Source organism: Trachemys scripta, chromosome 2, assembly GCF_013100865.1.
Source record: "Trachemys scripta elegans isolate TJP31775 chromosome 2, CAS_Tse_1.0, whole genome shotgun sequence".
Classification (NCBI taxonomy): domain Eukaryota; kingdom Metazoa; phylum Chordata; order Testudines; family Emydidae; genus Trachemys; species Trachemys scripta.
In genome coordinates, this window is record NC_048299.1 from 16,627,143 (window position 1) to 16,639,819 (window position 12,677).

Consider the following 12,677-nt stretch of genomic DNA (forward strand, 5'->3'; position numbering starts at 1 on the left):
CCCAGCTCACCTCTGCTCCGCCTCCTCCCCGAGCACACTGCCCTCGCTCTAATTCTCCTCCCTTCCCAGGCTTGTGGCACCAAACAGCTGATTGGCGCCGCAAGCCTGGGAGGCGGGAGAAGTGGAGCAGCCGCTGCGCTGGGAGAGGGAGTCTGAGCCGCACGTGTCAGCGCACCGCCGGCAGCCCAGCCCAGGAACGCTGTAAAAAAAAATGAATTGGGGGCACCGCTTTTTGGCGCCCCCAAATCTTGGTGCCCTAGGCAACCGCCTAGTTTGCCTTAATGGTAGCACCGGCCCTGGTGGCATAGCTGCAGCTGTGCCATTGTAGCAGTTCAAGTGTAGACAAGCCCCAAGATCATCAAGTACTTTCAACAGCAAGCTACTCAAAAGGTGATTATTTTTAGATTAGTGTTTTCCTGTATCCCTTCTAATCCCCCGCACCCTGCAATGAATCCTGATTCCCAAGAGTCCTAGAACCATCCCAGGGTTCTCACATTTTTATATAAAGTGGACCATATTTTCATACAGAAATGATTTCATAGACACACCTTCTCCCATTCATCATCACATCACGGATCTGTGGCAACGTCAGCAAGTTCATGCGTGGAAGAGTAACATTTGGAAAATATTCCATATTTTTTTTTTTTTTTAGTTTTTCATGGAGTTTAGCAGCTGGAAACATGGAGAAAAAATCAGCACTATGTGAGCATAACCCACATGTTTGTACAACAAGACTTGATATTGTTTTGTTTGAGTCTAAAGAGGGTAGAAAAGCAGTGGGGAGGAAACACGGATTTTTGTTGAATTCTCTTTGCCTCTGCACTTGTAGAGAGCAAGGCAGGGCACTTAGTTTGAAGGGCCCAGGAGCTTCTAGAGGAGGGGGTGTGTGGTAGTTGCTAGTCATGCTCAATATCTGTCTCTGAAGCTGTGCAGAGGGTTTCCATTAAGGGCAAAGAGTCTAGCAGGTTCCATGAATCTGCCATCTAAGAGCTGAGTCAATTGACGCTCAGCGGGGGAAAGGTTATAAATAAGGGGAGGGGTTTTTTGTGCATTTCATTTCTTTCATTGAGAATAAAAACCCAACTACAGGAAGCTCTAACCCAGCCCGCCCCACCCATCCGAGTGGTGTGGCATCCCTCCGAGGTCCTAGCCTCTCCAATCTATCTCCCCCTCCCTGCCATATTACACAAGACATATTACATATTTATATAAATATAGCCCCCACATACAATCCAGCATTGGGTGGAGAGGAGGCTGACATCCTTGGGAGGCCAAGTAGGGAGCAGGGGCTGTGCCCTAGCAGATAATGCCGCAGATGGGGAGGTAGCCCCAGCTGGTGCAGTTGGAGACAGCCCTTTGGACTCAGTGTTTGAGCAACATAGGACCAAGATCTGTTTGCTGTGAGAGCAGCATCCCAGAGCCTGTGCTATTTTGGATCCAGACCGCGGATTCCGTCTCACAGGAAGCTGAGGGTATGCCGACTATTGATACCAGGACTGGAATTGCTGCTAACTAGGAGGATCTTTGGGCTGTTTTTGCTGAGGAGATTGAGGAGTCTGGAGGGGAACTTTGGGGCTGCCATTCTTCTCTGGCTTTGAAGAATCTGGGTGACGCACACTGTCACGGAGTTTATGGGAGACAAGGCCCTGCACCTCCGGCTTCCTGCGATTCACCATGACTCTCAGCCAGCCAGTAAAACAGAAGGTTTATTTAGACGACAGGAACACAGGTCAAGACAGGTTTTGCAGGTACAGACAACAGGACTCCCTTAGTCAGGACCATCTTGGGGGGCCAGGGGAAGCCAGAGCCCTGTCTGGCCTCCCCTCCATTTCCCCAGCCAGCTCCAAACTGAAACTCTCCAGCCCCTCCTCTCCCTTTGTCTCTTTCCCGGGCCAGGAGATCACCTGATCTTCGTTCTCCAACACCTTCAGTTGGCACCTTTGCAGGGGAGGGGCCCAGGCCATCAGTTGCCAGGAGACAGGGTGTCGGCCATTCTCTGTGCAGACCCTTGCACACCCCTGACCTCTAGGGCTCTGCAACAATCACACACCCTTATCCCACCACCTAGATACTTAAGAAATGCATAGGGGAAACTGAGGCACCCACACAGTATTCAGAGAAAACGTTAAGAACATTCCCACTTCGTCACACAGGCACTGAACTTTTGATGCCACACTGCAGAGACTGAGAAGTCATCTCTGTAAGAAGATTGGAATGGAGGGGCAGGGGGTACTTGTGTAACAGCAACAAAGGAATCTGAGGAAATCTGTGTGGGGAGCACCAAGTGAATTGATGGGTAATAGTTGATTAAGAAAAAGTTTTCAAATGCTGGTTACAGGCAGAGGAGTGCGTGTGTGTGAGAGAGAAAAAATCCTTAAGAAGTTCTTGATTTCTCTCTCTCTGTAATACTTTTCTTTTAAAGTCCTGGAAAGACTGAGCTCTGGAATGTGCTTTAGCAGAGAAGTAGGCAGAGGTACAGGAAAAAAATGGAGTGTGTTCTAGTTCTACATAATGTGACCTCAGCACCCTGCAATCCATGGCAAGAGGAGACCACTGCAAGTGCTTCATAGGGCACAGTGTGAGAACCTCAATCTTAATCTGCTTTTGTGGGAGTTCTGTTATTTACTAACTTCAATCAGATCTGAACTGCAGTCACCTCCATTCCAATCTCAAAAGCTGTGCACAAAGTGCCTTTTCAACCTTCTTTGTACCCTCTCCTGCAAACCAAAACTGATGTGAGGGCAAAGGTTTATATTTCAAACAGGTGCTAAGTGTAAGATGTGGGTGAAGTCTCTCAAACAATTTCAGATCACATCTACCAATTCCTGTGTTGTCTAAAACCCAGACATCAAAGCACAAGTATGTACGTTTAGTGGTTGAATAGAGTCGATAAGCGAAACAGAGAGGCTTTCAGGTTCCCCACAGATTTTCAAGCAGAACTTTGAAGAATGAGAAATACACTGTCCGGTTACTCCCTTAAGGAAGTACTTCCTCAAACAGACCATCAGTGTTAACATCAGTAACCCTTTTCTAGTGCAGTAACTTTTCAGCTCTTATACAGTAAATTTTCATAGCATTTTAGGTATCTAAGTAATGCCTCTCATTGAATGAAATAGCTCCTGTATTTTATGGGAAGCACATTTTAATAAAGCTGGAATTATGAGAAATGAAGGGAGAGGCTAAAGAAAAGGAAACAGGTGGAGAATGAGGGGAAGGAGTCATTGAATGCTAACAATATTGCAGCTAATATGCCTATAACTTGGTGTGCTAGGATACAATAAGATAAAATAATCAACATTCAGAAGATCAGTTTTTCTAAGACATATTGCCACTGAAAATTCAAAATTGTTGACATAGTGATACAGTATCTGGGTTAACACAGGTGGTTTTTTTTATATTTGAACTATGAGGGATAGCCCACTGTGCAGCAGCTGCTGGCAAATGTTGACTTCTTAATAGCAACCAGTGTACAAATCAGTTCTAGTATTCTTGAGACAGCAGGGAGTCCCAGATGTCAATGAAATACTTTTATTTAACAATTATATCAACATAATGGACTAAACCAGATTAACTCTCTGATTCAGGAAACATTTAAACCTAGTCTGTCTGCATGTCGTCTACTACTACTCTACACCTTACCTCTGAACTTCCTGTTACAAGTTGTTCTTACCCTCTAATTTCCTGTTAGATACATGTGGCATCCACAAGATGGCACTGTACCACATCAGCCAATACTGCGAAGAGGTCCCAGTGGGGCCTTTTATTATACATTTTAGATATGGGTCTATGTTGCAAGATTTTGGCACAAATCCTGAACTATCAAGGATTAGGGGTATTTGGATCTAGGATTGTTTTGTGTTTTGATATGGCCTATTACAAACATAGGGGCAAGCTGCAAAATTCAGAACTGGATTAGGTCTTTGATTCTAAAACCTTCTAAGCAGTGAGGGTGTTCCAATCCAGAGCTTTGGCTTGTGTATAGTTCTAATACATACCCAACTGATTTTACAGATGTGATGACTCTTTCATTGTTTGACTAAACAGAGTGCTAGAGTCTATCACTTCTAATACAGCAGAACCTTGGAGTTACGAACACCTCAGGAATGGAGATTGTTCGTAACTCTGAAATGTTCATAACTCTGAACAAAATGTTATGGTTCTTTTATATGTTTACAACTGAACATTGACATAATACAGCTTTGAAACTCTACTATGCAGAACAAAAATGGTGCTTTCCCTTTATTTTTTTAATAGCTTACATTTAATACAGTACTGTACTCTATTTGCTTTTTCTTTTTGTCTTTGCTGCTGCCTAATTGCGTATGTTTGGTTCCAGATGAGGTGTGTGGTTCACTGGTCAGTTCATAACTCAGATGTTCGTACCTCTGAGGTTCTACTGTACTGTTATTTGACTTCATGCCTCTAATGCATTGTGATCCCTTATCAAAACTCTGGATTTTTTTAATGCATCAGTCTTGCTATCTACTAGCCAGTTCCTAAGGGATCTTACCATCCTCTGCAATGGGGTCTCTGCAACTTGCAAATTAATTGGCTAAGTTTAGGTCACTGTTCAGTATTTTCTATAGCTCTGTTAATCCTATCAATGTTTGTGTTATACATCGGTTTGCAGGAAATGGAAATTCTACTTGTTTCTCCATGATGGATAAGCAATTTTGTTTTCCTCTGAAAACTATAAGAATATTGTGGTATAGTTCCCCTAGGATACCAATCCCATACCCATTGCAATCAATGGCAACTCTCTTTGACTTAACAGAAGCAGGTTGGGGTTGTAGATGAGTAGTCTGAGAACCATTTTAGCCAAGCCATGCTACAAGTTGACCCACATTGGTGAGGGAAAGCATGCTAGTTACAATAGTGTGTGTGTGTATATATATACGTGGTTGTAGCAGCTACTAGTTATCCATTGTGTCCAGGGTCCAATACTAATGCCCTGTTCACGGTCTCCATTATTTCCTTGCAGGGTGGATTGATTTAAATCACCAACTTTAATCAGCTTTTCCATTTGTACTTCAGTTATTTTCTAAAGAAAGGTGCATTCTCATTGGTTGATGTAACCATTAAAACATATAAAGGCTCTACTTAGTTGTAAATCAACAGTAGATTTAGTACATCTTTTTGCTACCTGGAAGAGTACGCTATAACTATATACATTTATTTAAACAATCATAATGCATAATATTTTCAGATTCTTATTGTTTGTACATTTTAGTACGTTAGAAAATGTTGAGTGATATATTTCTTATTTACTAGATAATTTAACTTTTTGCTCATGATTTGTGTCTAGCTGCATTAGGATGGTAACTGGAATTTAATGAAATACAATACAGCATATTCCATTCATTTTTATTAAACAAAACAATCTTAAATGTTTAGGGCACGTAAACCTCTAATTATAATGTTTCACCTTTACAATTAAATTATAATAAGTTTAGGCCTTAACATATTTTGTATTAAATTAAGATTTCATTTTAAACAGGTTTATTTTTAAAGAAAAACTTGTAATAAATAACAAAATAAAAGTATCATTGGTGTTTATCCACCCTGCCATGCAGTATTACTCGCAACTATTTCCAGCATCTGACATCTGCGTGTTGTATTATTGATCACAATTCTCCCTAATATGGTAAACCAATTGTAAGGCAGATTCTACTGATAACCTGAAGCAGGCAAGCTCTTCATGGTGGTTCCCCCTCCCTCTCCACAGAGTATTTCTGTTGTCAAAATACGATCATGTTTCCAGATGGTGTTACAGCCAAATAATAGATGTTAATAGAGTCACCATTTGGGATGGAAAAACTTGGTGTTTTGGATTTCACAAAACTTTTAAAACCATTTTTTAAACTTTTGGTTTTTGTTAAATGTTTTCACGTTTCACAAAATATGGTCCCCTTTGTCAAAGTGAGAGCTGGCCCTCTAGGGGCTTGGGGCTCAACAGCTGCACCCTGTGGCATGTTCAGACCACCTTCCCAGATGAAAGGGATAAGACCCAGAGGTCATGTGGTAGAACACTGTGACCCAGAGCCAGGCCTGCTGGCATATAAAGGGCAGGCTGAATTCAGGGAAGGAAGTGGAGAACCTTCAGCCTCTCCTTGACTGCTAGGCAGAGAGCTTAGGGGAGTACAGCCCTGCAGGCTAGAAGCAAGTTTTCTGGAGGAAAGCTTCAGTAGAAGGGAGCATAAAGACTCTCCTTCCCTCTGCTTGCAAGTTCCTGTGAAGTGAGACCTGCAGGTAGTAGGCCACTGCAAGAGACCCTTGGGTAAGGGAAAAGCACATCGTTTATATGTGACACTTACATTAAACTGTTTTGTTTTGGGAAGAAAATAAAGGGTTATCTTTGAGAATGGGACTGAAATCTTGATGCTCTTGGATTGGTTTTTAAATACACTGACTGGTGAGTTGGCCCACTGCCTTATAGCCTTAATATATATATATTTTAAAAATACCCTGAACAAATGAAAGTCTCTGCTATGCATACAATAAATATTCTGTTTGAAATTAAGTCTTGAAATTAGTACTTGTGATCTCTGGGGCTTTCCAGCCTCAACTGTATTCAGTGGGTTTGTATTCGATAAAACAAGTTCTCCCATGCCTGTTCATCACAGGTTTAAACAGAATACTTGTGAACAGGAAATAGTTCTTGTGATCTCTGTTGCTTTCCAGATAGTCCTCCCCATCATAATGAAACCCACACTGAGCTGAATATTTATGGTACAAGTGAGAAAAGTACTGTTTCTCAAACAGACCCATAAAAACGACAACATACAGGGTGCTATATTTGTTACCGTGATAGCAGCTGAAGTTTGGAGAAATAGTCTTGTTCAGGTTTATATAAATCCTTCTGAGTGTAAGAGTCTCCCATTGAGAAGTGTCTTTGCCTGTAATGGGTAGATCTTCCAAAGTACTCAGCAGCCAGTGGCTCCCTCTGAAATCTGGCAATAAGGCCTGATTCTAGTAACAACACTTTCACTTATGTAAAGAAGGAGTAAGTCCACTGAAGTATATAGTTAACACCAGTGAAATTGCAATGGGCTCCCACACAAGGAACAATTAGCCATACTTGTTCTGAAAGCTTACCTCTGACCCTATATAATGGTTTGTATAGCATTGGCCTTAACTGTGTAGTTGGGAAGTGACAAAAGCTGCTATGATGAAGGCATTTTTTGTGCACTCATTTGAACTTTCTTTGTGGAAATCCTCTGACTCCCACCATTTGGTCCTAAACCCAAAACAGCCACCGCTGCCAATGGCCAGTGTAGCAAATGTCCTGCCCTTATAAATCAAGACGTCCTGGACAATCCCTTCAACCTATTACAAGTGTGTACTAACAAAATAAACGTAACAAAATTGGAAGTGAAAAATAGCAGGTCATTTTCATGCAGCTCCCAGCTACCTACCTTGTCATGCCTGAGTCATAAAAGTCAATTCCTGCTCCAATAGAGCGAAGTATCACTTGGAACTATATAAAATTTGCCTTACAATGACATTTAAATAGATAGATGCATGACAGATATCCTCAGCCAGTGTCAGGAAAGGCAGTAGCCTGAATCTTGGCAACCTCTTGGAACATGATGGATACATGTGAAGGCATAAGAAAGTGTTCATCAGTAAAGAATATTCCAAAATCTCTTGGAAGATGATACAGGTGGCTATCTCTCATGTCAAGAATTTTACCTACCTCTTCAAATTCACAAAGTAGCCTCCTGGTTCTGTGTAAGGCACTATGATGGCCAATTAAAAAAAAATTGCTTATGCCTTTCTGTGGGGGAAGCAGACAGTGTTTTGCATCCTATGGATCATAAACCTTTGGTGATCGGCTGCTGACTCAGTTCTGAAACCATCCTACCCTGGGGTTGGGTTGGGGGTTGGGGACGATGTCATGGAGCAGAACTTGCCACAAAGACAGGAATTTCAGTTTTGTAAAGGATTTTTTTCTTTCCCCAATGTACCCACTCCCATTTTTTTTGTACAGCATTGGAAAACATATATACTGTAATAAGTGACAAAGAGTCCTGTGGCACCTTATAGACTAACAGACGTATTGGAGCATAAGCTTTCGTGGGTGAATACCGACTTCCTCAGATGCATATGGTGGAAATTTCCAGGGGCAGGTATAAATATGCAGGCAAGAATCAGTCTAGAGATAATGAGGTTAGTTCAATAAGGGAGGATGAGGCCCTCTGCTAGCAGTTGCGGTGTGAACACCAAGGGAGGAGAAACTGCTTTTGTAGTTGGCTAGCCATTCACAGTCTTTGTTTAATTCTGAGCTGTTGGTGTCAAATTTGCAAATGAACTGAAGTTCAGCAGTTTCTCTTTGAAGTCTGGTCCTGAAGTTTTTTTTGCTGCAGGATGGCTACCTTTAAATCTGCTATTGTGTGTCCAGGGAGGTTGAAGTGTTCTCCTACAGGTTTTTGTATATTGCCATTCCTAATATCTGACTTGTGTCCATTTATCCTTTTACGTAGGGATTGTCCAGTTTGCTGATGTACATAGCACAGGGGCATTGTTGGCATATGATGGCGTATATTACATTGGTGGACGTGCAGGTGAATGAACCGGTGATGTTGTGGCTGATCGGGTTAGGTCCTGTGATGGTGTTGCTGGTGTAGATATGTGGGCAGAGTTGGCATCGACGTTTGTTGCATGGATTGGTTCCTGAGTTAGAGTTACTATGGTGCGGTGTGTGGTTGCTGGTGAGAATATGTTTAAGGTTGGCGGGTTGTCTGTGGGCGAGGACTGGCTTGCCTCCCAAGGCCTGTGAAAGCGAGGGATCGTTGGCCAATGTGGAAAAGCAACAGTGCAGTAATACTAGCCAAATGGACCAGGAGTGTTTGTGCTGAAGGCGGAGGGGGAGAAACCTGAATGGTATCAGAAGTGAAACCAAGCATTTTGCCAGCAATCTCAACTTCAAACTAGACTCTTTTAATCAAAGCAATTGCTACAGCAATGCCAAAGACACATAAATTAGACCTTAAATAAGAGTAAGCAGACAAAACCAATATGCTGCATTATGAGAGATTGGGGGCGGGGGGAAGACTGCTGCCAGAGTTAGTAAGTGATTCTGTTGGTATATAAAATCATTCAGGAGGCAAATGGGAACTACCTACGATGAAGCATGTATCAAATACTCTGTCTTCATACATAATTAAAACATCTGAAGATAAAGCACTCAGATGCAATAGACAAAGCCTGATAAAAATAAAAAATGAAGTAAAGAAAGCAGGAGGCAAGATTTTGGGGAGCACAGTGAAGACCTTCCAGTCAAGATGAACAACATACATTAGCTTTAAGCACCTACCACATAAAGGCAACTGAACTGACAAAATCAACAAAGCAGGGGTGAGATGTTTGTAAATCTTCCTGTATAAGCAGGCCAGCCAGGCAGGGTTAGCTCTAGTACCATGTGCAGTTCCCAACCATAAGAAGCCGACCCAGGGGTGCCACCATGCCCTTCTTTTTGGAGAGTTATCCTCTAGAGCAGATAGGCTTCTGACAGTGTTACCGAATAATTTGATTTTTGCATGTGTCTGTTTCTCTGAGCACTCTGACATGTGGGAATCCTAAATCGTAGGAGCAAGGCTTCTATCTGAGCCTCTTTCAACCAACAGTCCATTTTGTGGATAGTCACTTATTAATTAGTTTCTTTTAGCTACCAAACAAAGTAGGTTGTAACCCACACTAGGAGACTGTGGATCTGTCTCTTCCTCTCCTGCCTGGTCCACATAAGAAGCTAATGAGTTTGCTACAGCTGCTAGTTAGGAGCCTTAGTTTTTGAGCTCAAGCTTGTGCTTTTAACAGTAAAGGTCCAGAGTAGAAACCTTTTTGCAAAGTGAGTTATAAACAGAGGTTAAAGCAAAGGGGAAATATAGAGACATGCAGCTCTTCCTCCTCTGTTTTAAAAAAAGGAGTTTTGCCTCCTGTGCCTGGCTTGAATAGCAATACACACCCCCCCTTCCCGTTTCAATCTTCTTTAACCATTGGTTACAATTCTCTTTTTTCAGGATCTTTTCCTTCCCCTTTGATTTAATGCATTATTTTATTCCTACAGTCAATATTTATCTATCAGCACCAGAAGGAGCAGCAGAGCCCTGAAAAGTGAAATTGATGGCATCCTAGTCAGTTCCATTTTGCTCCTCCTAGGCAGACTACTTCCCTGAGTAGTTGTATCAGTTTCATTTTGCTGCTGTTCCTGACAGCGCCACTGGGCAAATTACACAGGTAGGAGGGAGGGAGGGAGAGCAGGAGCTGTTCTTCAAGAGGGAATTTTTAAAATGTTAGCTAGTTCAGGAATGTGTAGATCCTGATCCAAATGCAACCCTGTAGTCACTGGTGGTGGTTGGTGAATGGAAAGCTGATCCATGTTTCAGAAGCAGGACATTGTACCTTTAAAAAGCCTCTGTCCACCCCTAAAAGTAACATTTGAACAGGTCAGCCAGTGAGCCCCCAGCTTGATTCTAGCGCCCTCCTCTGGTGTAGTGAGGAACAGAAACGGCTAGGTCCGCCAGGAGTCACCTCCAGCTTTTCTCCATTGGAGAAAGTAGTGATAGCATGAGGCCCCTGCTCACGTTAAAGAGGAAAATGAAAAAGTGAGGCAAGACTGGTAGGTGAACCAAGGAGTAAACAGCAAGAGACTGGCACACGTTTGGCCTTATGAAATATAGACAATATCTACCCCTCTCTTGGCATTTCCCAAATTGCATCCTCTCTAAATCCCGCTTTTGCTGCCTACATCAGGGTTAAACCTCACCCAATATATTGCTCCTGAGCCTTGACATTTTTGGAAAGCCTTTTCGATGATCATCCCACCATTCCTCTGATGCGGTGTTAAGCAGCCTCAGGTTTTATGCTAATAGGATGGTATTGAATTTTCTGCTGTTGTAGATCATCCAAATTGCCTGTTTTCAATAGCGTTGAAAAAGACATGATGGGGTTTGTTTTACGTTATTAATAAAGGAGGCATAAAAACCTAACACCCCCCTACACCTTTAGGAGTCATCGTCCCTCTCTCCAAGCGATTTCTTTGCCCTGCCAGAAGAACCTGTGGAAGAAAACTGCAGCAGGAGGGTCATCGCATTAGAGTGACTGGCCTGTCAATGAATCCTGGCTCTCTCTCAGGCAGCCCAAGACCAAAGTGGGGTTGTGAATGCCGGGGGTAGCCCGAGGAGGAAGGGTCGGAGAGAGGAGGGGATGCACAGAGGCAGGCACCAGCGTGCTGAATGAAGGACAGGGGCTTGGGCCGAGCCGCAGCAGCCAGAGGGGCTCAGAGGGGTGTGGTTGACGAGGAAACAGTACCACCCTGCAGGGCGGCTGGGCTGGGTGTGTGCAGGCCACGCACCAGCCCCCCGGGGGGACGAGCTGGGGACGCGGCGGCAGGCGGGGGACGCTAGACTGCAGCAGGCGGGATGCGGCTGCAGCCCGCGGTGCCGGAGGAGCGAGAGCAGCAGCCGGGAGCCTCGGGGGAGGGCTGGGGACGTAGCCGCGGCTGGGCCGGGAGGAGGGACAGGGTGGCCCCGCAGAGCGGAGTCTAGGCAGGAGGGGCGGGGTGCAGCGGGGCAGGCGAAAGGAGCGTAACCATGGCAACGCGCCGTGCGTCCCCCGGCCCCCCCGGTAAGGCCGGGATTTACAGCCCCACCCTTTGGGCAGCCGCCGGGCGGGTCCACTTCCTGCCTCGCCGCGGCCGGGCAAGAGTTAACGCCGGGGAGGGGCGGGTCCGGCTCCGGCTCCCGGGCCAGACGGCGCGGTTCCTGTTTGTGCTGAAGCCGTGCGCGCCCCCCCGGGAGAGGGGAGGGAGGATGCTCTGCCCCTCCCTCCTCCGTATCGCTGTTCCCCCCCCCACACACACACACTCCCCCGCAGCTGGGGCTGAATGTGCTGGACCTTGATGCAAGTGGCGCTTCCTCTCTTCCCCGGTGTGAGCCGCCTGCCCGCGGACCCGCCCCCCCCCCGCCGGCCGGCAGCGAGTACCAGTCAGCTCCCGCTCCTGAGACAAATCACACCGGCTACTCACAATAGCCGCCTGCTGCGTGCGTGCGTCCGAGTGTGTGTGTGTGTCTGTGAGAGCGAGTGTGCGGGGATGGGGCTGGGGCTGGTGCGTGTCTCTGTTTACCCGGGAGCTCTCGCAGGACAGGAGCTGAAGCTGCTGGGTGTTGACTGAGGATCCCCTCCCCTCCTCCCGCAGGACGTTTCTTCTTGTTCCTTTGCAAAAGGGGAACAATTGTCAATTATCTTCTACAGAGGTGGAAAGACACCAGCCCCCCCCCCCCCCCCCCCCCCCCCCCCCCCCAAGGGCAAGCTGGCTCGTGGCTAAAGTGCTGGAGCCGCTGGATTAAGTAACTCTGGGGGAGCCGCTCTCACTCTCTCGCACTCACGCACATAGCGAACATGAAGGAAAAGCCAATGATAAAAACCGCTAAAATGCAAGGCAACATGATGGTAAGTGGCCGCTGCCGCCTCCAACGACTGTAAGTAATTGTGGGGCTCGTTCCTCGGGTTTGCTACTAGGCTCACCTCCCCCCTTTAGTGGAAGCATGTTGGGTGCCCCTGGCCGGCCCCCACACCCCCACTTTCGCTTTGCTCGGAGATCCCTCCTCTCAGGCTCGGGTGATGGTGAATCGTGGCTGTGGAGTGCAGGGTTTTGCTTCGGCAGAGGCTCCCCGTGT

The 12,677-nt window shown here is 45.4% G+C and overlaps 1 protein-coding gene across 3 annotated transcripts in view; it reads left to right on the forward strand.

Moving 5' to 3' along the window:
• The window catches only part of DPP6 (dipeptidyl peptidase like 6), a 784,761-nt gene that overhangs the window by 78,537 nt on the left and 693,547 nt on the right, over nt 1-12,677 (forward strand). Inside the window, exon 1 of one of the 3 annotated variants that reach the window (XM_034759986.1) lies at nt 12,301-12,450. The exons of 1 other annotated variant lie outside the window; for it this stretch is intronic. In XM_034759986.1, coding sequence (XP_034615877.1) covers nt 12,400-12,450 — 51 coding nt within the window. In that variant the 5' untranslated portion in view covers nt 12,301-12,399. Of the gene's footprint in view, nt 1-12,300; nt 12,451-12,677 lie in introns of those variants that run through there. One more of the 3 variants, XM_034759987.1, reaches the window with a different exon arrangement.